Consider the following 23,234-nt stretch of genomic DNA (forward strand, 5'->3'; position numbering starts at 1 on the left):
TGTCTGACCCTGAATTTTTAGCAGCTGATGTTGGAAAATCTCGACCCTGAATAATATCTACCAATCAACCACAATCTGTTTCCTGTAAGTAAAAAGAATAGATATACAAAGAGTTGCATATCATATCATACTTTCTATTTGACACTGCTTTGTGTTAGGAGGCCTGATAAGTCTGGAGGCTGCCTGCGGTGATGTCACATCATATCTTTGTACAAACTGTGCACTTGTGTTATTACTGAGCTTCCGAGGAACCTGGTTTCTGTGGGTTCTCTTTAAAATGAGACTAAGGAAACAGAGAGGTGACATCACATGGACACGCAGAGATACGTTTGTGGCACATGTCAAAAAGCAGCGTTCAGGAATGTCACTCCTCAACTCTGCCAGGGACGGATCCATGTTTGTGTCAGATAACGTGTTGATTGACGGTTTTTCATTATCACTGCGACAGCTGAGACGCAGTTTCCTTTATACTATTTCAGTAACAGACACACACACACACACACTCAGACATGTTGCCTAAGAAGGTTCGGTGAACAACAAAGCTCATGCAACTGTATTTATCTTCCATGCAGAATGATATAAGGTCACTTTGATAGAAAACAGAAATTCAACAAACTGCAATCAGTCTGAAGGAATAACAAACAAGACAATACACAAAAGACACTTCTTATAAAGAAATGTTGTGACTAATAACTATGTAATAGTCGCCTGCACACATGACTGCACAGCTGGACTTTGACACGCAGAGAATGTTGCAACAGAACTGACAAGATTAGTGGCTGACGTGATAGGCATGTTAGACAAACACATCAATGCGTCAACCTATCTCTGTAATTAAAGACATAGTCCATACGTGTGTGTGTGTGTGTGTGTGTCTTCACCCTGTATTTTGCCAAATATTCTTTCTGATGTGGTGACGCTGTAAGAAAAACAGCTTCTTTCACACTGAACCATGTGCGCAACACAATTATATGTAAAAAGCCCTCCGAGTCCACAAAACATTTTCAAACCAACAATGCTTATCCAGTTTCATTATCAACACTCGATAGCTGAGATCTGATGGAACTTGTTGTGCTCCGTGTACTTTTCAAACCCTGTTGCAACACAAGGCTCCCGATCTTGTGAGGTAATTGGTCCAAACCATCAATCACAGCTATCTCGACATCTCGCTTCATTACGCGCAGGGCATGAAAACTTGGCAGGACTCAATTCCCCCCCCACTCCTCCCCTCCCCCCGCAAGCCCCATACTATGAAACTATCTTAAAACCCCCGTCTATCGCTGTTCTTCAGTCTCTCTCTCTCTCTCTCCTCATTCCCTCAGGCGGTTTTTCAAGAGCTGACAAGTCTGGCTCTGTGCACACATCAAAATCCCCGACTTGATTACAGCCAAACATGCACAGCACCACGACGGGACAGGTTTTACTCCAAAAGAGGCATTCGTTGCCACCACTGAGAAAAGGTAAACTGACGTTGCCGGTTTGTGAATCCCAAACATGAGAGGTTTCCCCCACATGACTGTAAAGTGGAGCACAACAAGCGGCGTGCATGTCATCGCAGTGCGAGTGTGGCACGTCTCTGCTGTGCACACATGGCCAATTTTGGAAATGTGAGCAGCCCTGTGTACCTCAAACAGAAGATTGCACTAAGTGGTCCCACAATGTGCAGACTTGTTGCCTCCCCTTCACTCGTTAAGAGCCAGCGAGCTATGGACGTCTTTAATGGCTCAATTGCAGATAATAAATAAATTAAAGAATAACCGAGACGGCTGTTACTGCACTTGAGTCAGATTCAATTCATGGAGGATCCGAACATTATGCTCAGATATGCTTCTAAGTCACGTGTGCATAGAGTGTCTAGGTATTCAGTATTCTGCACTCTATTCAGCCTGTACTGTTATCTGAGTTAAAACTGAAATACAAACAGGAAAATCTAAATAATAAATGAGGATTTAATTGCAGACTATTCCCTCTGAGCTTCTGTCTCTGGTGCAGCTGAGTGTTTAATGAGGACAACAGTGTTACTGCTCCTGAATGAATGAATGAATAAACTCACCTGGAGGGAGAGGACGTCTTATTGGAGGAGACGAGCTCTGATTTAGAGGATAAAGTTGTGTCTGTTCTGATGCGAGTTGCAGCCTCTTTATCCTGGGTGGGCTCGTCCTCAGTGAGCTCCACAGGGTCAGCCACTTTACTCCTGAGGCCCCTCCTGCTGTACGTTGGCTCCGATCCATTATCCTTGGTCACTGAAGACACTGCTTCGGACGTCTCAGCAATTTTCTTGTCCCTGCGGACATATTTGGAGGTGAATTCCTCGGTGTTGCCATAGCGCTCGGCAAGCTCCCTCCTCCTCTCTGCTTTGTAGCGGGCGATCCGCTCAGCCTTGGTCTCTGGAGCCGAGCTCTGCAAGGCGTCTACTCCGTCCATTGTGCCGTTCCAACTCAGTTTAAGTGATTAGGTTCAAATTTGCTTCTCTGCCTGGTTATGATCTCCCTTGACAGCAATGTCTCACTCCATCAACAGCATCCCAGAGCTGCAGGCAAGAAAAGAAGACATCATTAGTGCGTTATAATTACAGAGTACAATTTCAGATGACTGGCTCGCTAAAGCTGTGTAAAACCAGATGTACCCAGACTTATACTTCTCCTGCTTTCATAGGAAACTGGCTTGGCTGGAGACGGAGCTACAAGCCAAGCCTTTCCCTGCCCCAACTCACACCCCCCCTGTGAGAATGATGTCAGCCAGCTCTGTTCAAAACAGCCGACCACCGCAGTGAGACTCTCATATAACCTCTGTTCCACTGGCTCGCATGGAGCAGACTGGAGAGAGGGAGGAGGAAGTGAGGAGACGATGAGAAACACACATCATATATCATCTTCATCCAGTTTTAATTGCTCACTTAGTCGAGACTTAGTCAGGGTCAGTTAAAACTGGAACAATTATCCCAGTCTGTTATGATTCTGTGGCTACATCCTGACGAGTATGTTTTCCTTTTCTCTGTCCATCAGTGATAATATCCATCAATAATAACACACTGAAAATGCATATCACATAACCATGCACTGGGTATCTGTGTGTTGGTGTTGACAGGAAGCAGATTGTCGACCCTGCAGCCAGTTGCTTACTTGCAGAAAATACTACAAATGGGAAGCAACAACAGTGAATAGTAAGACAAGGGATGTGTTTTCTTGGGCCGACAACGAGGTGGAACCGTGACATTAAGAACTTGCGAACAATGTTTTGCCTTCAGCGCTGGTAGTCGAGTCTCGCCTGATGAGAACCAATCAGGAGGCGAGCGCAAGCGACTGCGTCACCGTTTCCAAACGTCTCGTATGTGCTCGTTTGTATACGACAACACAGGGCCAAGCAGCATTTCAAAATGTCTCTGTCTAAAGCAAAAACCCTATATTTGTGGATTTTTTTCCAATGCATGTGCAGACGCCTCCTGTGTCACTGAACATCTCCTTTTCACATCTAGCACAATAACAATGTCTTGGTTGGAAGAATAGCTTTTCACATTTCGATACGTTAAATTTAGGAGGTCAAAATTAGCGGCTGAGTTGAGCTCATTTTGTTCCATCGAGCGTTCACAGAGAAGAAAACCACATGTGGCTCGGATGCAGAGATCCGAAAACTGCACTCATGTAAATGCAAAATTGTGCGTGTGTGCAGGTTCTGTTTGCTCCACAACAAGCACTTTTCCATATTAAGTTTTTCACGGCACAAGTGTGCTTTCGGTGCTTTGGGGCTTCTGTATGTAAAAAAGCTAAAAAGTAGTGAAGATGGTCAATAAAAAGGAGGTATATTAATGTTAAAGAGAGGCAGGGGTTAAACATATCCCCCGTCATCCATTAAACTACAGGACAGGAGTTAATTTAGCACCGTGGTTCTCACATTTATAGTCAGGAGTGGAGGAAAAATTGAAAAAACAAGGGTGCTGTGTCTGGACAGTGTTAGTAATGAGGGAGTCGAGAACAAAGAGGGAAAGTGAAGAGTGGGTCAAGGCAGGAGGGAGAAGAGGTGAGCATGAGAGTCTTTTCTGTAATGATGACAAGCTTGAACAAATCTCAACTTCACCCCTCTGACCCCTGACCACCTGCTGGGCCGTTAAAAAAAACAGCCCTGAATCAAGACTCTCCGTCTACTTGGAAAATACGGCTTTGAAATATTACACAGGAAATCAGTGTGTATGTCAGGGGAAGTGTGAATGTTTAAATGAGTGTGTGCGTGTGTGTTTGTGTGTGTGAGTCTTCACCCTGTCCTCCTCCACCTAACATAACAGCGCTTGGCCAAACAATAAAGGACCACAGTGCCTCCCTTGTGTACATTTAAGTGCAGTTTCACAGTAAACTGTAACTCTGCCAGACCATTACATGTTGTCTGGTCCTTGTTATGAGCACGGAGATGTCCATCACACCTACACAGTGGGGAATGTATGTTCTCGATCAGGTCGGGGGAAAACACACTCTATCCACTGTCTATTAAACCCGGGCCAGGACATTTGTTTTTTAGGAAAGAGAACAGAATCATTTGAGTGTAAAGTTTAGCTTGACTTATACTGATATAGTCAACAATGATTTATTAAGTCAATATATGGTGGTACCATAAACTTTGGCAATAAAATGTTATCAAACCCTAATGACAAAGAAATGCAACTGAGGTTTAATATTTTACAGTTTAACCATAAACTTTACTATCAATAACTATAAATCCAATTATATTCCCAAAAGATTAGGGATGGACTGTATGGCCAAAACTTTAAAATTTTCATATTGGTCCACTTAGATCAATATCATGATAGCTAACACTTTAGTATTTCTTTCTAAAAATCTTCAATATTTGTAAAACTTTGTAGACCCCTCTTTGTTACTGACTGAAAGTTGTGGTTTTAAACCCTTTCTTATGGCCAGTAAATGATTAACAAAGACATTATGCAAATCTAACATAGATCAATCATTTGGTTTATGTTATGCAAAGAGGAAAAACTTTGCTTAACAAATTAAGCTTTTTAAAAAGAAGTTACCTGCCATTGTAAAGCAGCCTAACTGCTTCAGGAGCTCCACGGCCTAATAAGAAGTCACAGAGTTTCGAACTGTTTGTTTTGCTTGTAGATTCAATTTAATATCATGGTAAAAAAAAAGTACAAATCCAAAATTGAGTCAGTAGTTTATTGTGATGCTCCTTGACCCGACTTTGGCAAACAGCCGATTTCCTCAATACAAACAGATACAGTTTCTACTTGGTGTCGCGCCGATGCCTGTGAATTACCTTATGAAGGCAAAATGATCCAGATTCTGGATGTTGATTTCAGGACCAAAGCACAAGCTTACATAATTCACCCATGTCATTACCTATATAAGGAGTGCTAAACAACAGTATGCCAAAGATGGTCCTTGGAGACCCAGAACATCGAGGCTGCTTTGTTTGGAAGCTGCCTCTGTTATTTTAAGAAACCAGGGGGGGGGGGGACTGAAAACACAGATGTGAGTCATACTTTAAAAATCATCACGCCTATCAGCGAACGTGAACTCACCCGAATAAAATGGTTTTAGTGGGACGATTTACACAGCCACGATGGATCAGGTGTCATTTCCTATTTATGGTGATTTCTTCAGAAAGTGGAATAAGCAGGAACAAAAACCACCTGAGCGGGATTCAGAATGAGAACTTATGTAAAGTGCTGATGTCATTCACCACGTCGGAAGTGTTCGCCAATGCACACATGAGAAAAAATATATATCTGAGCTCACAGATGTCTTTTGTTGCACTGTCAACAGGGCTCGTGTCTTGCCCAGTATGCAGTCAGACCAGTCCTACTCGCCAATTCATGCAGGCGATAGTATTTCTGCTCCTCTAGGGCATGTAAACAAACCAAATCCTCCATTTCCAGTCACTGTGGTGTTCTCTGACCTTCTGTTGCCTGCTGGGAGTTGATTCTGGCTACGAGAGGAAGATCTGTCTCAACACGGGGCACATGTGTCACTTCCTGACCGTGCTCCATATCCTCGTTCATATAACTTGATTATTCAGGAAACGTTGATCATCAACTTTTGGAAAAAAACTCCTCTCGAGGGACGGGATGGGCACTGGCAGTGAGAGAGTATTGGACGATTCCCAGTGAGAAGTCTGTGATGGTCTCAGTTTATCAATCTACTTCTCTGCAAAAGGATTATGGGAGTTACTTGAGATCACATAATACAACTGCAATATACCACAAATGCAGAAGTGTCAACACTCGAGGGAGTTACAGGACTGATGGTGTGTGAAATTCTGTGCAGCTTCTTTGAATTGAACTGTCGGGCCTTGGTGTCTGCTCTCTGCTGGGTGCCTTTCTAGTTTCATATGATTTTATAATGGATGTTGACCCCCTTGCAACTGCAAATGCCCTGCTATAGTTTTGATTTAACCCAGAAGTGAGACCAGCCTTTAGACTTTCTTATGCACATTAGAAAGTTTCAAAATTCACTATTTGAAAAGTCCTGTTGTGCATCAGACAATTAGTTCTCTCAATATCCCTCAGTGCACAAAGCAGGCCTGCGTAACTCTGGATAAAGGGACAATCACAAACGTCTTCTCTCTCTTGTTTTAGTGTATATATGCAATATAAATGTTTGTTGCATAATTTGTTATAGGACCTCTACATCATCAGGAATGAAACGCTCCTGTTCAACCTTACAGGCAGCAGCTTCACGATTTGGACACTGAATTCAAACAATGAATTTTCAGTCTTGTCGTCTGTGTCTCTCACTCAATCTCACTGGGTTTATTTTCCCATTTCCTGCCAATTTCTGTGAGAAGGCTCCAGCCGGCTGCAGCCAGGCAGACTCAACACCACGCCCCCTTCGAAAAACGCCCATCATCATTGCAGCAGTCATTTGTTAACAGCATTTGCAGCGTCTAAACCACACCCTCACCACAAACCCTATTTGGAAGTTCAACTTCCTTCATGTTCGCCCGTCGTGGGTGCGGCTGTTTGTTTGTTTTGTAGGGTTTCGAATTCTCATTGTATTCATTCAAATGTATTACTACATTACACAGACTTTATTGGGAATATTTGTGCACCAGGCATAAAGCAATGCAAATTAAAGTTTTCGATTTTTTTCTTGCCCATATATCCTATTTGTCATTCACTACACAGGTGAATCAACGGGAAGCCGGCTGCTTATTGGAAGCGAATATCTGTCCCACAGATCAATTGGGAGCAATTACACATTAACCCACTGACTCATTCCAAGACAAGGACGAGACAGAAAGCTGCCTCAGAGGAAATAGCTGACCTGACGACCAGCAGTGTTGTCCTGAATTCACATTTCCACACAAGAGGACAGAGGAGGAATGCAGGATACGCCCCAACTCATAAACAGTGCATTTGCATGGGAAAGGTAAGGCATCCTGATCGAGGGATTTCTCAAGAAGTGAGAAACACACACAAACTAAGGCTTGTGGAGGCAAAGCAAAACCCTGCTCGCTTCATTGGTGCACGACCATAAGCAATGTGCATGTAAGCTCTGTTTAGCAAACATTTCCGACAGGGCAGACTGTCTGACTTTGAGTTTTACCCACAAAACCAACAGCTCTCTACACGTCTTTAATGTAATGACAGGGTTCACAGCACTAATGGAACATATAGAGCTGGCAACCAGAAACCCTGAGTACAACAAGTCTGATTATTCAGCATTATCTCAGTTCCACTCTCCTGAGAGTCTCCCATCAGTCGTCATCTTTATCCTTAAGTATGTGTGATAAAAGCCCATGGACAGACATTGAGCAAAATTTGGAGGCGACTGGTCAAAGGTGAAAGACGACATTGTGCACTGGAAAACAAATTTCCCCAGAGACAAGCTAAAGCTTATATTAATCAGAAAGTTATTCTCCATCGTAAAAGGTCATGTAGTTAAAAAAATGAGGCACCTCTGCATCCTATGGGACAATTCACACAACCAATCCTCCATCAATCATCCATCCATCCATCATCCATCCATCCATTGATTTCTTCCACTTATCTAAGATCAGGTCACAGAGGCTGCTGGCCAGGAAGGGATGTTTCAGAGGATGTCACAATGACAGAATGAAATTATTACATCATTTTGTTTAAGTTGGCATTGCCCGATTAGGGTATGCAGGGTATGCATCACCCCTCCGATATGTTTCATTTGGTTTAGAATATCCACCTCAGTAAAGTTGTACCCACACTTGAAAGGACACTACACACTGTGTCTCTTCAGCTGCAACAATTATGACAAAGTTTTGCCACAGGAAACCATCAAGAATCCACATAAAGTAACCACAAGCATCAGAGAGGCTTCAACATCGACTTTCCCTTGCTGCCCAAAAAGAGGAGGAGGCAGTTAAAGATACAGCCAAACTCCTGACACAACTTTTTCCTGAGGGAAGAAGGTGGAGAATGGAAACTTTGCTCCAGCGGAGAAAACCAGGTGCCAGGGTTAAAACAGACTGACGATTCTCTTCACTGGTAAAGTTCTGAGAAACTTTCAGCTGTGTTCAGGAACCATAAAGGAGCGAAACAAAAGATGGAAGTATCAAGTGCAGTCTTCGGTAAAGAGGCAAGCGAGAGTTTCCCTGCACAGGATATCTGAGTGACTTCCTTGCTTTGAGGTTTGGTCACGTAATGTGGATCCCCATCTAACCCACATCTCTGTAGGAAGGGAGTCACAATAAGAATCGTATTTATAGTTATTCTGTTCTAAATGCATCCAGAGGAAGTGGCATTCCAGGCGAATGTTGACTAAAAGAAAGCCATTAGCCACTAAAATAGCCATGTCTCCTACAGTATACAGTATGTTGCGTGTTTTTAATGCATGGGGGTGTGTGTGACTACAACTAGGTCATGTGACCAACCATTGAAAACAGATAGCCCTGGGTATGGGTCACTGGTCCCTAATCCAATAACTCCCTCTTCCACGTACTCTGAAGCATCAGCTTCATTCTGATCTATTCAACCAAACAGATGCACCAGAAAACAGCTGGGTCCAGGGTGTGTCTCACTTCTTTTTTTCAAGCCCCCCCCCATTGCACAACAATCAACCACATACTGAGTGACCGATGTGTTTCTCATTAAAAAGCAATCCTTTACCGTTTAAGGCGTTTAAAGTACAGTGCCTGCAGCCACTGGGGCAACACAACCTTTTAATTGCAGTTGTCGAAGCTGACAACACTTGAGCCTGTTAAACGGGCCTCCGCTAATAGAGAGCTTCAAATGGACGATCCTGACAGGGGGCGTGTGTTTGTCCAGCATTGCAAAAGCCCCTCATCTCTCACATGACTCAACCCTTCCCTGGCTTTGAGCTGCGAGGGGTGGAAATGCCAGAGGAAGGAAAAGCAGAGGCAAAAGGAAGGAGAGTATGGAAGGGTGGAGGAAGAGGATACAAAAGGTGAGGGGAGGATGAATAGAAGCAAAGAAAAGGTGGGCACCAGAGAGAGCTGCAGAGGTCGGAGCACCGGGAAAGAGTAAAAGGAGATGGAGAGGAGGCAGGAGAGAATGGGCTCTGTGGGGGCGATGGGCGGGTGGATGTGATGCCTTTGTGTCTCCACTGTGCCAAGGGGCCCCAGTCTGGTGGTACAGGGGTCGGAGGGGCAGGGGGACAAGATCTGCTGCCGCTGCAGAGGCCGAGGAGGATGGAGCCAAAACAGGGCCGGAGACTAATCCATCTTCATCTCTCCCTCTCCCTCTCTCCGTCTCCCCCCTCTTTTTTCTCACACAGACACAAAGTCCCTCAAATCCCTTTTACCAGAAGTCCCGCTGACTGTAGCCAGTCACCCGAAAGGCAGTTGACACAACACCCCCCCCGGGCCCTCATGCCTGCACTCTGCTTCTCCTCAGTAACTGACACTGTAAAAACTGCTCGGACCTGCTGGAGGCCCACCACCTCTGTCCCCGGGCCAAAGAAAGAATGCTGCTTCCCCTCCATGAAACCTTTGACGAGAAGAAGACGGCGTTCAAGTCAGGACAAAGCTCTGAGGTTAAAGACAGAAGAGCACGGGTATATTTTCCTTCTTTCCTTTTACAGGCCAGCTCTTTGTCCGCACACTTCCGGCGCTCTGTTTGCTATATTCAAAGGAGTCATTAAATGTGACGTATGGGAAAGCAAACAAGCAAACTCTCGCAGAAACACACAGAAAAGAAAAAAACTCCGGCTGAAGAATGGTGAAAACAGGCCGACACACACAGGCTCTCCAACAAGGAGGGGAGTGGTGAACCGGAGGGGTGGGTTATAGCTCGGGGGGGTAATACACACACATGCATGCACACACACAATGTGCTAAATTGGATGCGTTTCAAAGAGCTAACACGGGCCAGAAACTAACAACACCCACGTAGGGTTTTTAATGGGACAGATATACTGTAGCAGTTAAAGCAAATCTCTGCTCTTTGTTGTACAGCAACATTATGGAAAGCACCGCCTCCCTGCCAGCAACACTTCATGTGCATATCATTTGCAGACTTTTGACAAAAACACAGCAAAGAAATGTGCAAACTGACGAAAGCAGTTAGCAGGACCCTCAATCAGAGCCTTCCCACTAATTTTTTAAGCTGAACAAGGCCAGTCACTTCGAAGAGAACCGATGTTTTGCTGAATTTGTTCGTAAATCCAGCTTTTATTTGACTTTTTCCTGCAGCCACTTTATATCAACTCTGCAACAACATACAGTCTTATACGATAATGCTAAATTCAAAAGCTACCAGAGGAGCATATGTAACAGAGAGGACTTATGGTATGTTTAATTACACAGATATATGTGAATTTATAAGTATGTACATGTGCACATCTCATAAACTCCCAAGTCTTTCTACAAGAAATTGTGCGCTAAATACAAATGTGGGTTTTTTTCTAACTACAGAGCCGTCTTGCCCTAGAAACACCCTAATGCGATCTTTCCCCCTTGTCAACAACTTATGTCATGGTCTTCATCCTCAGAACGACCATCAGTAGGACACAGACAAGCCCGAACAGAGAGGGGGCGACGTGAGGAGGGGTCGGGATCAGTGGAGTGGAATGTCTCATCCAGAGAATCCTGCTCGCGGGGCTTGGCCCTCTCCGCTCTCTGGTGTCCACCGTGCGGAGCAGACACCATCTGGCCAGCTGGAATGCTCCCGAGCAGGGGGTGGAGGGGGCGGAGGGGTGTTCAGGGGGTCTCCGAGCGTGAGGGGGATGGGTCACGGCTGAAAGATGGAGTATTAACAGTAAGGGCACTCAACACTGAGCCAGACGGATGGAAAAGAAGAATGTTCTGCTGCTTCGTATGTCATTAAAGAACAGCAAAACAAATAAGCACGGTCATAATGTTTGTATAAATGAGCTTTAAGCAAATTCTGTGGCCTCTGGACGGAGGTAGGATAACTATTACCTTCTGTTCCCAGTCTTTATGCGAAGCTAAGCTGCAGGATGTAGCTTCATATTGAATAAAACAAATGATTATATTAGCTAAAATTATCTTTGTGAGAAGAGTACAGTGAATGACCTGTAAAGATCAACTAATCTGAATTCAACCTTACAGTGCAACTGGTTCCTCAAACCCCTTAGTGACACTAGAGCAGAATCATGTATGACGCAGGAACTATTGTTCACGATATCGACCGGACATACAATTAAAATACACATGTGAAAAGGAAAAGGGGAAGCATCATTTAGATTTGCTCTTTAAACTTGTCCAATTAGGATCAGTTCAACACAATACCTTCCCTACATATGGTTTACCACCTTTGATATGGTTGTTTGTAGGCATTTTAATTAATGGAAGTTTCATGGCAACATCTGTGACTCACATGGGCACAAAATCAATAAAACCCTGGTTAACTTCCAAAGAAAGTACTTTGCATAAAACCACTTGTTTTATATTCAAAAACACCCTCGGATATTTTATTTAGATTTGACGATGGTATCAGATGAAATTCAGCTCTGGCAAAGAAGAGAGGCCTTGTGCTGCTGCCCCTGTGCATGGAAACTATTACGCGTGCACAAACCAAGTATAACCATGTGTTTATATGCCACGCAAATATAACGCTGGTTAAAGATGACACTGAAGTGAGCCTTGGCTGTGCAGTCGCTGTCCAAATACAGTTAGCATCCCGGTGTCAACGCTGGAAGCGGTCCACCCTAACTGCTAACAGAGTTTATAAATATGTCTTGGTGGAGATTAGCCTGAGGGTAACACCGAGGACTCCTCCCTGTGGATTTCCTATTGCTCACAATGTCACATGCCTTCTGCTTTTTGTAAATATTTGCACTGCAGAGATTCTTGGCCGAGTAGCCAACAGTGAAGACTCCGGAGAGGGGTTGGCTCCGACCTGGAGGGAGCAGAGAGATGAGATGGGGCTGAGTGGGAGGGTCCAAGTGCCTCCACTTGTTTGCAGCCAGGTTTTTGCAGTTCAGCTGCTGCGTGTTACTCAACTGTTAAGTAATGCAGGCAGGTACTGTGCAAGACGGAGAACTGCACAGAAGACTGATGTCTCACCGACCACATGCAACGCCAATAAATATCTGTGGTCTTCCGTTTTAATGTGCCAAGCGTCTTCAGAGCTTCACTATGGAATTCGATTACAAATGAGACAGAAGGAAACACTTTCAAGTGGTTACTAAGTCTTCTGAATACACAGTGTGGCCTGTAAGCATTGAATAAGAAGACAAGAGGAAGAGGAGTCTTAGAGGAACTCTAGATTTCATTTCACTGAGGCTGTTTTCAGATATGCACGGATTTCTGGAAATTTTCTGAAACTTTTGCTGCCAGTCCTCAAGTAAAACGTCTGGAAAATCAGTCCATGTAAGAATACAACAAGAAAATGTTAAATATCTGAGAGTACAAAGTTAGATACTTGTAGAAGACTCTTACAAAGATGTCAACTTGTAAAGAAAGCTGAATTCCACAGTCATTTTGATAAGGGCCGTCGCTAGTGTTTGTTGTTTACACAAAAAAACAGGATTTGAGTATCAGATTTTTACCCCATGTCCTGCCTCCTGCATTCTCTACCCACACACGCCACTATCTTGCTGATGTGCACATGTCTGACCTGGATAATCACCTGCAACGTTCTTCATATGTAAAAAGGCAAACTCCAGAGAATGTCCGGACCCAATTTTCCGGGACATTCTCCGGAGTTCATGTCTGACGACTGGTTTAAATGTCACCAGGTGTATAAATGCATTATATAAGGGGCTTTAGTAAAGACAATTCACTACTGAAGGTATGTTTAGGCATCATTACAGCCATCCACAATAGATATTAAAGTAGTTAGCTGATAATTTCAGGCTTAACTGAGTCAATACAGGTGCATAAGTTCACTTCTTTTTGGCCTCCCGCCTTCAGCGCCTTGTTAAAAGCCCAAATTACCCATATAAATCCAAGTTAAAATCCCAATTTAAAATAGATTGTTTTTTAACATCCCTTTAACTGCTTCTGAGCCAAGCAACACCCTGTGGGATGTGCATTTACTGCAGAAACACTGTTTTTTGAGAGCATGCTGGCAAAACAGCAGCACAATGTGCAAAACAAAAAGGCCTAATGAGAGACGTTCAATCCCTCTGATGCTGTAATAGGAGGGGAAGTCCCCTGACGGCCTCTGCAAATTAGTCAGGAAACAGACAGAGTGGGCCACTGAATCAGTACAGATACTCAATTCAGATTAACCTATTTAATTAAGATAAAAGTGGACGAGCTACAACTTCAATGAAATGCCTGACCATTGAAGAGAAAAGAACCCAGGAGGCATTTTAAAGTTGAGATTCAGACCTTTGCATTCCCCTGCTATTGTTTTCTTGATGTTAGTGATCAAGCAAATGAAACCTGATCCATAATCGTATTCATGAAAACGCGAGTAACAAGTTGATGATTCCAGTGCAGACAAAGACAAGTCCCTGCAGCCGGAGCTCCTCCGCCCTCTCGTCGGTGTTGAGTTACCAGATCCCTGCAGGCGCAACACACAGCGCCCACCCGACCCCCCCCCCCCCGTCTGACACGAGCCTGCGTTCAGGTGAATGCTAACACTCAAGACAACCGCATGACACCCTGCTCAACCCTAATGGAGCGTGTGTGTGTCTTTGTTTGGGGTCTTTACATGGTCCGACAGCAGAGGCAGGTAAAGAGCAGCAGGATCCTGCAGGTGGGAGAGAGAAGGAAGCGTGAAGGAAGCCACTTCCTGAGCCTGTTCCGTCAACTCATGCTTATTTCCCCCAAATCGCACAACAGCAGCGCGTCCTGTTCTGCAACGAGCCACAGCGCAACACAAACGTGTACTGTCCTGACAGCCACACACACAATTAGTATGTCTTATCAAGATTTGTTTCTTGTTTTTCTTCTTCTCGTCTCTTGCTCAACACCGGCCAACTGAGGACGGTCTGTGGAAGCCTGTTGTGACAAAGGCCACTGCAAGGGGGGAAATTACAGCCTGGAAAGCCTCAAATAACATAGCCCTCGGATATAAAGCTTTACTAAAGTTGATTCTATTCCGCACTTGAGAAAAGAGCTACTCTTAAAATGATTGATGGCTCTGAGATGGAAGGAAGGAGGAAGGGGAATGTGGGATAAATCTCGAAGATATTGTGTAAAATGAGAGTATTTGGCAGGTGGTGAGAGTCGTGTCCAGGAGAAAACATAAGGACAATGACTGCTTGGAGAAATGACATTGTATAAAACACACAACCTGCACCTGAGTACAGACAAAGCATTTCAAAAAGAAATCAAACATCCATCTCGGTGTACACAGCATCCAGTGTGTGTGTGTGTGTGTGTGTGTGTGTGTTTGCACAGCCACAGTATTACTCTGACACAGATAAACATGACTTTGATTCTTATCAATTCTCTGCCAACTTACATAATCTGTAAAGTGTAAAGTGACCCTGCTGCAGCCTTTATGGTGCAGAAAGGACGTGTTCTCATGCTTTGTTTTCACAGGTGGTTTTGGAACAACACAGTCACCACACACCCACTGGTGACTGTTTACAGAGGGACCGCTCTGGGGTTTGAGTGACTCAGCTATACTCAGCTATACTCCGCTATACCCAGTGGAGGAGAGTAAGTCTGGGCAACTAGTCAATACCAGTAATCATTGCAATATAAAAAAAAAAAATTGTGCATATGCATTGTGCAAGAGGAGAGAGGACGTGTGACACATAACTGATCTACAAGAGATTTATAAGAGGTTTTGATATTTCTTATTCTCCTCTCGTAAAGAATTAAAACCACAACCTTCACTAAGGAGACATTTTGTGATAATTATCGAAATCGACAATATGAAACTTTAATCTTACTGCCCATCCCTAAGTAAGACAATGCATCTTTGAGTTTCAAGTGTATTGGATTTGGCTGCAACACTGTTTAACCCTGAAACTCCAAAAGTGTTTTATGAACTCAAACACTCCCCCCACCCCACCCCCCCATCTGCATAGTGGCGAGAGGATGATGAGTGGATTTTCCCTTTTGGGGGGTGAACTGTCCCTTTAAGAGAAATCGTAATGTGACATTTATCGCTATAATCATCTATACCGGACAAAACGTCAAAAATAAAATGTAAATATACAAGTAACGTTGCCTAAGTTAAGTGAGTGAGTTAAGTTAAGTTAAGTGAAGTTAGAATTCCCTCCAGTGTGTTGACTGTACACTGACCACAGCGATGACAGCAGACATGACCGAGTGTCTGAGTTACGACACAAATCTACATCCTCTCACGCAGCATTTCCTCAAACGACCCGTCACGTACCTGCACAGGAAGTTTACAGATTCAAAAAACAAATCCACCAGCACCAAGCACCGAGGAGCGAGGAGGAACCCGCAGGAACCATCCAACCTGCAGGAGGACTTCACCCACACATGATGCACAGCTGCTCAAACAAGAACCACCATCTCTGGGGGGAGAAGTTCTAACCCCAGAGCAAACCGTGGAGGAATGGAAGCAGAGGAAGAGGAAGACAAACCTCGTTTTATTCACAGGAATCCCTTCTGTGGACGCATGAGGAGACAGAGAGGACAGGAGAGGAGCGGACAGAGGGGGAGACACGGTCCGTCCAGGCCGGGTCAGGGTGCAGCAGCGGCGGACAGAGTGACGCGAGGAGCTGCCCCTGCTCCGGAGCAGCTTCAAACTTAAAACCAGCCCTCGATTCTCATTGGTCCGCAGGCGCCGTGCTGCGTTCACGTGCCCTCCGGTAAACGCCCCCTTTGGCTGACTGGGCGTTTGTGTTTATGTTTTTTAAAAAGTCGAGACGTGGTGACATCCACACAAGGAAGAGGAGCTCACTGTGAAGTAAAGTCCAACATTTTCACTGTGGAATAGATAATTTCAGGATTTTCACTGTAGAAAATAGATCATTTCAGGATATTTCAAAGTACTGTGAAAACACTTTGCTCAATAAGTTCAGAGAGAGACTGATATGCCTGTGTTCAGGACCTCTCTGAGTGACTACCTACATATTGAATAGCAAACATTTTTACTGGATAGATAAGGACATTTTTCAAAGTAAAGTCCAACATTTTCACTGTGAAATAGATCAATTCAGGATTTTCACTGTAGAAAATAGATCATTTCAGGATACTTCAAAGTGCTGTAAAAACACTTTGCTCAATAAGTTCAGAGAGAGACTGATATGCCTGTGTTCAGGACCTCTCTGACTACCACATACTGAATAGCAAACATTTTTACTGAATCAATTTGGTGATTTTTCAAAGTAAAGTCCAACATTTTCACTGTGGAATAGATCATTTCAGGATTTTCACTGTAGAAAATAGATCATTTCAGGATACTTCAAAGTACTGTGAAAACACTTTGCTCAATAAGTTCAGAGAGAGACTGATATGCCTGTGTTCAGGACCTCTCTGACTACATACATACTGAAGAGCAAACATTTTTACTGGATAGATTTGGAGATTTTTCAAAGTCGAGTCCAACATTTTCACTGTGGAATAGATCATTTCTGGTTTTTCACTGTAGAAAATAGAAAATTTCAGGATACTTCAAACTAGATAGATAGATAGATAGATAGATAGATAGATAGATAGATAGATAGATAGATAGATAGATAGATAGATAGATAGATAGATAGATAGATAGATAGATAGATAGATAGATAGATAGATAGATAGATAGATAGATAGATAGATAGATAGATAGATAGATAGATAGATAGATAGATAGATAGATAGATAGATAGATAGATAGATAGATAGATAGATAGATAGATAGATAGATAGATAGATAGATAGATAGATAGATAGACAGATACTTGATTGATCCAGAGGGAATTTTAATAAGAAATGTATTTATTGGCATATGATCTACCCCTTTTTGTTCCCTTGTCTTTATTTGTTGTCATTGAACAACACAAGGAAACAAACAATAAATTAATGTTAGTAATTTTTTTACACATTCAAATATGAATGCAAATTGTGATTCAGTGATCCTCTGATCAACGCTAATAGTGAAACTCTCATGTTGGTTTCGCAGGGCCTCCTGGTGGACGTATTTAGTCACTGCAGGCAACGCATGACCCTCATGGCTTCACAGTATTAAGCTGTGTTCAGATGAAGTTGTACACGTATGACAGATAGTAGTACTCAGTGGCTGTTGTAAGATATAAACTAAAGAAAAAAGTAATTCAGATGTTGTAACTTGACTTTTCACTAAAACACGAGAAGATGAATTTAGTCAATAATCAAAAAAATTTTATTTACATGGTTTATCTCACTCATGAAAAAGGTGAGAAAGGGACATTATTATGTTTTGGGGGCTTTATTTGCAGATTGAAATATAGATTTAATTTGGATTTGTGGAATTTAACAACGTCGTAAACATACATTTTATATCAATTGCATGTCTAGGTGAGATTGTATTGAAAATGATGTATCTGCAGCATGAAAATGGAAATTGTATTGTATTGACATTTATTAGATTGTGTGTGTGTGTGTGTGTGTGTGTGTGTGTTTGTATGTGTGTGTTTGTGTGTGTGTGTGTTTGTGTGTGTGTGTGTGTGTGAGATAGAAGGATTAATGACTTTGTCCTCTAATCACATTTGTGTATTGCTCCCACTAATATTAAGTGTCATGTCACTACCAGTTGCACAAATTGTCTGGTGAAATACACAGTAACAAACTGACGTGAGCGTTTTCTGAACCATAGGAATTCGTTTTTTCTCCATTTTCCGTCTCGTCTGAAATGAAATGATTTTTTTCCCGTTGCAGAGGTGCAGAGCCCCGTGAGTAACTGACAGCCACATGATGAATGTATTTACCAATGGAATTTTATCTTTATTGCGTTTGCATGGATTTCCCAGTGTGTGTTTTTGCAGCTCAGCAGTTTATATTTGAGAGGTTTATTCACTGCCGTTGATGCAGTTTGATTTCCACTCTCCTGCCGGTCGCTGTGGTCCGTTCATCTCTTCACCTCTCTTAGTTGGGCAGCACCAAACCAACCTGCAACACAGAACCCCCCCGTCAGCATGAATCCCTGACGACTGACACACACAATGAAAATGTGTTTTCCTCAAAGGGTCATGCATCAGTGCTGCACATTGTATTTCAGCTCTTTACCTTTGCTCTTTGTGTTTGGAGGCTTGATGTGTTTCTGAGTGATCTTACAGCTGCAGTGAGTTAATTTCCTTCAGCCTCAGTAAATATAAATCAAGATCAGACATTTAGGCATTTCAGCAGCTCGTCTCATCTAAAACCATTTTCAGGCTTTTTTTCCCGGTTTCATGTGTTTTAGCAATGCTATTTCCACATATGAATTTCATAAAAGCTGCTTAAATGACCAATGGTTCAATATGCAGGAGCACAGGATGATAAACTTCAAACTTTTTTTTACTTTTACGATTTTACGATTTGGGCCAAATCTTTTGAAGTGATGGGTGCTGACGTTGCAGTAATCGTTACCTTGTCAGGACTGATATTAGGACACATCCAGTTGTACAGGTAGTAGTGAAGGCTGCTGTCACTGATGCTGAACTTCAGCTTCTCCAGGAAATCCTTGTTCTCCATCACATCCAGAGCGGAGAAGATGTCAAAACCTCTCTTTGGAAGGACACGCATGTTGTTGCATACAGAGAAAAACACGTCAATAACCGGAACTGTGTTTTTGTGTGTTTGTTTGTTTCAAAAATGTTTTTCACTTTCTTTAACATTATTAGAAATGTCCTTTTTAATATTTTTGTTGATTTCTCAGAGTATATTCGTGGATCTAGATGAAAAAAAGTCAAGGATGTTTAGGAGGCTGATATTTCTGAGTGTGGTGCAGAACCCCTCTCATTAACACAGGGGTCAATAAGGTTTAGAGTTATCAATGTCATTTTGAACTCATTGCTAATTAACTGCGTAATATATGTTAATTCGGGGGGAAAGAAATCCAAAATCAATCGCAGGTCTTCGGGTGTGGATACGTGAATAGTATGAGTTCTACATATCACAGGGTTGAGGAAGTTAATTAGTAATATATAATCCATTAGTAGCCTTTCAGCGTCTGAACACCCGCTGCTACATCAACCCTCAAATTGATGTGGTGTTTAATCACACTCACAGATTTAGCAAGGACCAGTGCGTCCTCCATGAGGTCCGTCAGGTCTGTGGCAGAGGAGGCCACGTGCAGGAGGTGAGCTGCTCTCAGGTCAGTGTGCACCGGGTGATTCAGCACCCTGAAGGAGCTGCAGTAGAAACTCATCACATCTGTCAGGGTACCATCATCAGCCTGAGTGTGAGGAGGAGAATGGATTTTAATGCTGCTCCCCTCAACAAGGACATTTAAAGTGAAGATGCTGTAATTGTCAGACCTCCACCACGTAGGTGTCAATCACATTCTCCCGTGGCAGCAGCCAGTGCTCCACTTCCTGCAGAGACAGGATGGAGCTGAGCTGGAACCTGCTGCTGTTTGTCTTGAGAAGTGAATGTGTCCCTGCTACGTCTTTTAGGGTCATAGGGCGCAGACCTTTTGTCTTTGTCACCTTGGAGAAGAAGACAACAAAAAAACAAAATCCTTCTCAGTAAGTGCAACAATCTTTGTCCAATATTTTGTTCATTGTCTTTTGGGGCCAGAGTCAGTCTGATGTGGCACTGACATGTTTCCGTCTCTTGGTGGCAGCACTCACTCACCTCAGGTAGCCGGTGGAACTTGAGCGCTCTCTGCAGGTTCATGTTCAGCCTCAGACCCGGATAGTTGACCTCCATCAGCTTCCGGTGATTCAGAGGACGATGCCAGTATCTGAAATAATGAGCTTGTTTATTTGACAGGGACGGAGAAGGTTGCTTCATAAGACAAAATATCAAAGTTAGACATACATTTGTAGCCCCCATAATATCATATTTGTTTATGCCAAACAATGACTGTGTGTATGTTAATTAAGGGAAGCAGAGAGTGACACAGATAACATAAGAGGTAATGGCCTAGTTTCTCTTCCTCACATTACAGCCCCTGAAAACCTGGTTTAAAGAACCTTTACATAATCAAATAATGATTCATCAATAAGTAATGAATTAAATGTTAAATCCGACCTGCCTACTTTCAATCCACCTCTTCAGATTTAACCTTTGATTAATTAATGTGTATTTTATTCTAGTTTATTAGCTTTTATTTGCTCTGCTATATAATGTTTCTTTGATTATTATTGCCTGCTGCTAGAAATGAGCATCCATGAAAAATATGTTATATTGAAAGTTACTTGAAGTTAAAAGTTGTAATAAGAAAAGTGAGTTGTTTTTTTTAAGTGATGATTGCGGCTTCACTTCCCTGAACCCGGTGGTACCTGCAGGAGCTCAGCGGAGTGGGCAGCACCACGGCGGCGGTGTAGACGGCCTGGCGGAGGCCCTGCTGGTTGACCCGTCTGTTGAGCTCTCTGATCAGAACCGGAGTCATCCGCTTGAGGCGCAGCTTCTTATGAACGCACAGGAATTTGACCTGCACCATCCGCCTCCGCCTGCAGAACACATTTGGACTGATTGCTTTCAGACATTTGCTAGAAAATTGCTACAGTTGTGTCTGCAAATGCTCTGAATACTAATGTTATCCATCAGGTTTCACATAGACACATATCTTTGCATATATTCATGAACATATATATATTATGCTCATAAATATATGCATATGAGTATTTGCATATATTTATTTACAAGCCACTCACGTCTCGTACACGCAGACGTCTGCAGGAACAGCAGCGATGAAGCCAACTAACTTCTTATTGGCGTCCACTCGCAGACCACAGTGCCACTGGGGAAGCCAGTCAGGAGGCTGCAAAGCCCTGAAGAGGAAAAGCATCAGAGTTTCTAGATGAATACATGTAAATGTAGATCGATAAACTGTGATTTATCATTTCCAATTAAAGAATTGAGCATGAGTCGACTGAGCTGAAAGGATGGAGCAGCCTCAGGGTCAAGGACTTTCAATTCTTGGATTCTTGAGCATTAGTTTCAAAGGAGATGTCATTATGTTTTTGATGTAAGTGTTCCCTAAAGGTGGAGATTCCACTCATGCAGATGATCACAGAGAGGAAAAATGTCAGTGGTAGAGAGATAAGAGTTGTACTGCTTGGATATGTTGGAGAGTCGGAGAAGAAAGTTAAATGGGGACATTATCTCCTTCTGTTCAGACACTCAAAGCTTTTAATTTCCTCAGAGGCTAAAAAGGAAAACCCGGACTGTCTGCATGAAGAGCGAGTGCACTCAGTCACTCAGACGTATGGAACGATTAATAAAAGTTACACAAAAAAAGATGCAAATGGCAAAAATCAATAGATGAAGAGTGGACAGCTCACCACTGCAGATACTCCGGCGAGAAGTTCAATCTGACGATGTTGTCATCTTCCTCCGTGTAGTTCTCATTCAGCAGAGTGCAAAGCTCCGTCAGCTGGAATGATGGATGCAAAAGGTTTGAATTTGCAGTAAATGTGAATCAGTTCCACCTGAATTTCACCAACAGGAAAATGTGCGACTCTCACTCCAGAGCACGGAACAGTTCCTCTCCTCTGAGTGATGAGGATTTGACAGCGTTGTGTGAACGTTCTGATGATGTCTATCAGAATAAGTAACTTACCACTGTAGAGTTGCTGAGGTCTAGAGTGTCCCAGGAAAAACCTTGAGGAAGAGAGAAGGGCTCCTCACGCACACTGACTTCAGCCTCTGCTATCGGGCCGTGAGTTGTAATATCGTCGCCTGAGGAGGGAAATATAAAGAAAAATTATTTTTATATCAAAATACAACAAAGATCGGCCATTACAAACATTTTATTCATTTCAAATGATGAATGTATTCTGAGTAATGACTGAATAATAGATTACAATGCTAAAAAGATCGTTATGTAGTGTGCCTCTCCTGCTGAGAAGAGAAGTTGTATTATATTTAAATTCACAAAATTACACACAAGATGGATTTGCTCCTCTATCGCTCACAGTTTGATTCATTTTGAAACAGGTCATTATTTTCTCACCCAGTCTGGGGACAGGCTGGGTGTCCCAGAAGCGGTAGCTATGTCCTCTGGCCTGCTGCAGGGTCCTGGGCAGAGTCGGGCCAGCGGAGAAGAGGTGGAGGGCTCTCTGGATCTCCTGCTGCTTCTTCTCCGACAGAGAGTCCAGCTGGGACGGGAAAGTGTCATTTAAGTGTCGTTAAAATAACTTTTAATCATCAGAATCATGAATCTGTGTCGTGTGTGACTGGCAGAAAGAAGTACTAGAGTCTGAGTCACCACATCACTGAATATATGGCCTCACACAAAGACACGAACCATGACAAATGGGTCTCTGGGCCCCTCTGGTCTCCAGGCATCTTCCTTCCTCTGCTTCTTTTTGCTCCTTTTTAAACTGCCACTGTCGCCCTCCGTCAGCGTCTTATCACTAAAAGACATATTCATGCACTGAGACTCCTGCATGTGCTTGGACATACAAACAGCCCTATGTACATTCACAGATATTCAGGCAGTTTCAGTAAAAACAGACAAGAGCAGCGTACTTACGACGAGTTTGAATCAGTCATTGTAAACGAGTGCGAGTCCTTGAGGCAGAGGGTGAACTCGGGGTGTTTTCTGACACATTTGTGTGTTTTTTTATTCTTGCAGCTCTTATCTCTGCTAGCAGCAAAGGGAGGAGAGTCCCCGCCTTGGCTACCCACCCCAGCTCCCACCCAGCACACAGATAACTGAGAACAATACCAACAATTAAATGTAACTTCTCACGGCCTTCATACAGTCGGTCAGGACGAAGCCCGGCTGCAGATTAAAGCTGCTCGATCCAGGGAGAACATTTAATTGGTCGAGGTTGTTT

General features: G+C 43.2%; 2 protein-coding genes across 2 annotated transcripts in view; both read right to left on the reverse strand.

The window, feature by feature from the left end:
- The window catches only part of svild (supervillin d), a 41,929-nt gene extending 25,884 nt beyond the window's left edge, over positions 1-16,045 (reverse strand). The window contains exons 1-2 of the mRNA XM_061094496.1: positions 15,924-16,045; positions 2,054-2,530 (exon numbers count right to left, since the gene is read on the reverse strand). Coding sequence (XP_060950479.1) covers positions 2,054-2,424 — 371 coding nt within the window. The 5' untranslated portion in view covers positions 2,425-2,530; positions 15,924-16,045. The remainder of the gene's footprint in view (positions 1-2,053; positions 2,531-15,923) is intronic.
- Positions 16,046-18,221: 2,176 nt separating this feature from the next.
- LOC133027487 (glycylpeptide N-tetradecanoyltransferase 1-like) lies at positions 18,222-22,947 on the reverse strand. Its single transcript, XM_061094497.1, has 12 exons — positions 22,928-22,947; positions 22,700-22,808; positions 22,406-22,550; positions 22,013-22,131; positions 21,735-21,826; positions 21,105-21,221; positions 20,730-20,900; positions 20,080-20,188; positions 19,761-19,931; positions 19,511-19,678; positions 18,871-19,008; positions 18,222-18,411 (listed from the first exon to the last, which is right to left on the reverse strand). Exons 1-12 carry the CDS (start codon positions 22,945-22,947, stop codon positions 18,388-18,390), a joined length of 1,383 nt encoding a protein of 460 aa, XP_060950480.1. The 3' UTR covers positions 18,222-18,387.
- Positions 22,948-23,234: the final 287 nt, after the last annotated feature.

The sequence above is a fragment of the Limanda limanda genome, chromosome 21 (genome assembly GCF_963576545.1).
Source record: "Limanda limanda chromosome 21, fLimLim1.1, whole genome shotgun sequence".
Taxonomy (NCBI): Eukaryota; Metazoa; Chordata; class Actinopteri; order Pleuronectiformes; family Pleuronectidae; genus Limanda; species Limanda limanda.

Bases quoted from the DNA above. Each gene is read 5' to 3' on its own strand.
- LOC133027487 (XM_061094497.1), bottom strand. From the start codon at position 22,947: ATGACTGATTCAAACTCGTC. The intron at 20,901-21,104 runs GTGAGTGGCTTG...TGTGTTCTGCAG, and splicing joins GACGTCTGCGTGTACGAGAC to GCGGAGGCGGATGGTGCAGG. The intron at 19,932-20,079 runs GTGAGTGAGTGC...TTCTTCTCCAAG, and splicing joins AGTTCCACCGGCTACCTGAG to GTGACAAAGACAAAAGGTCT.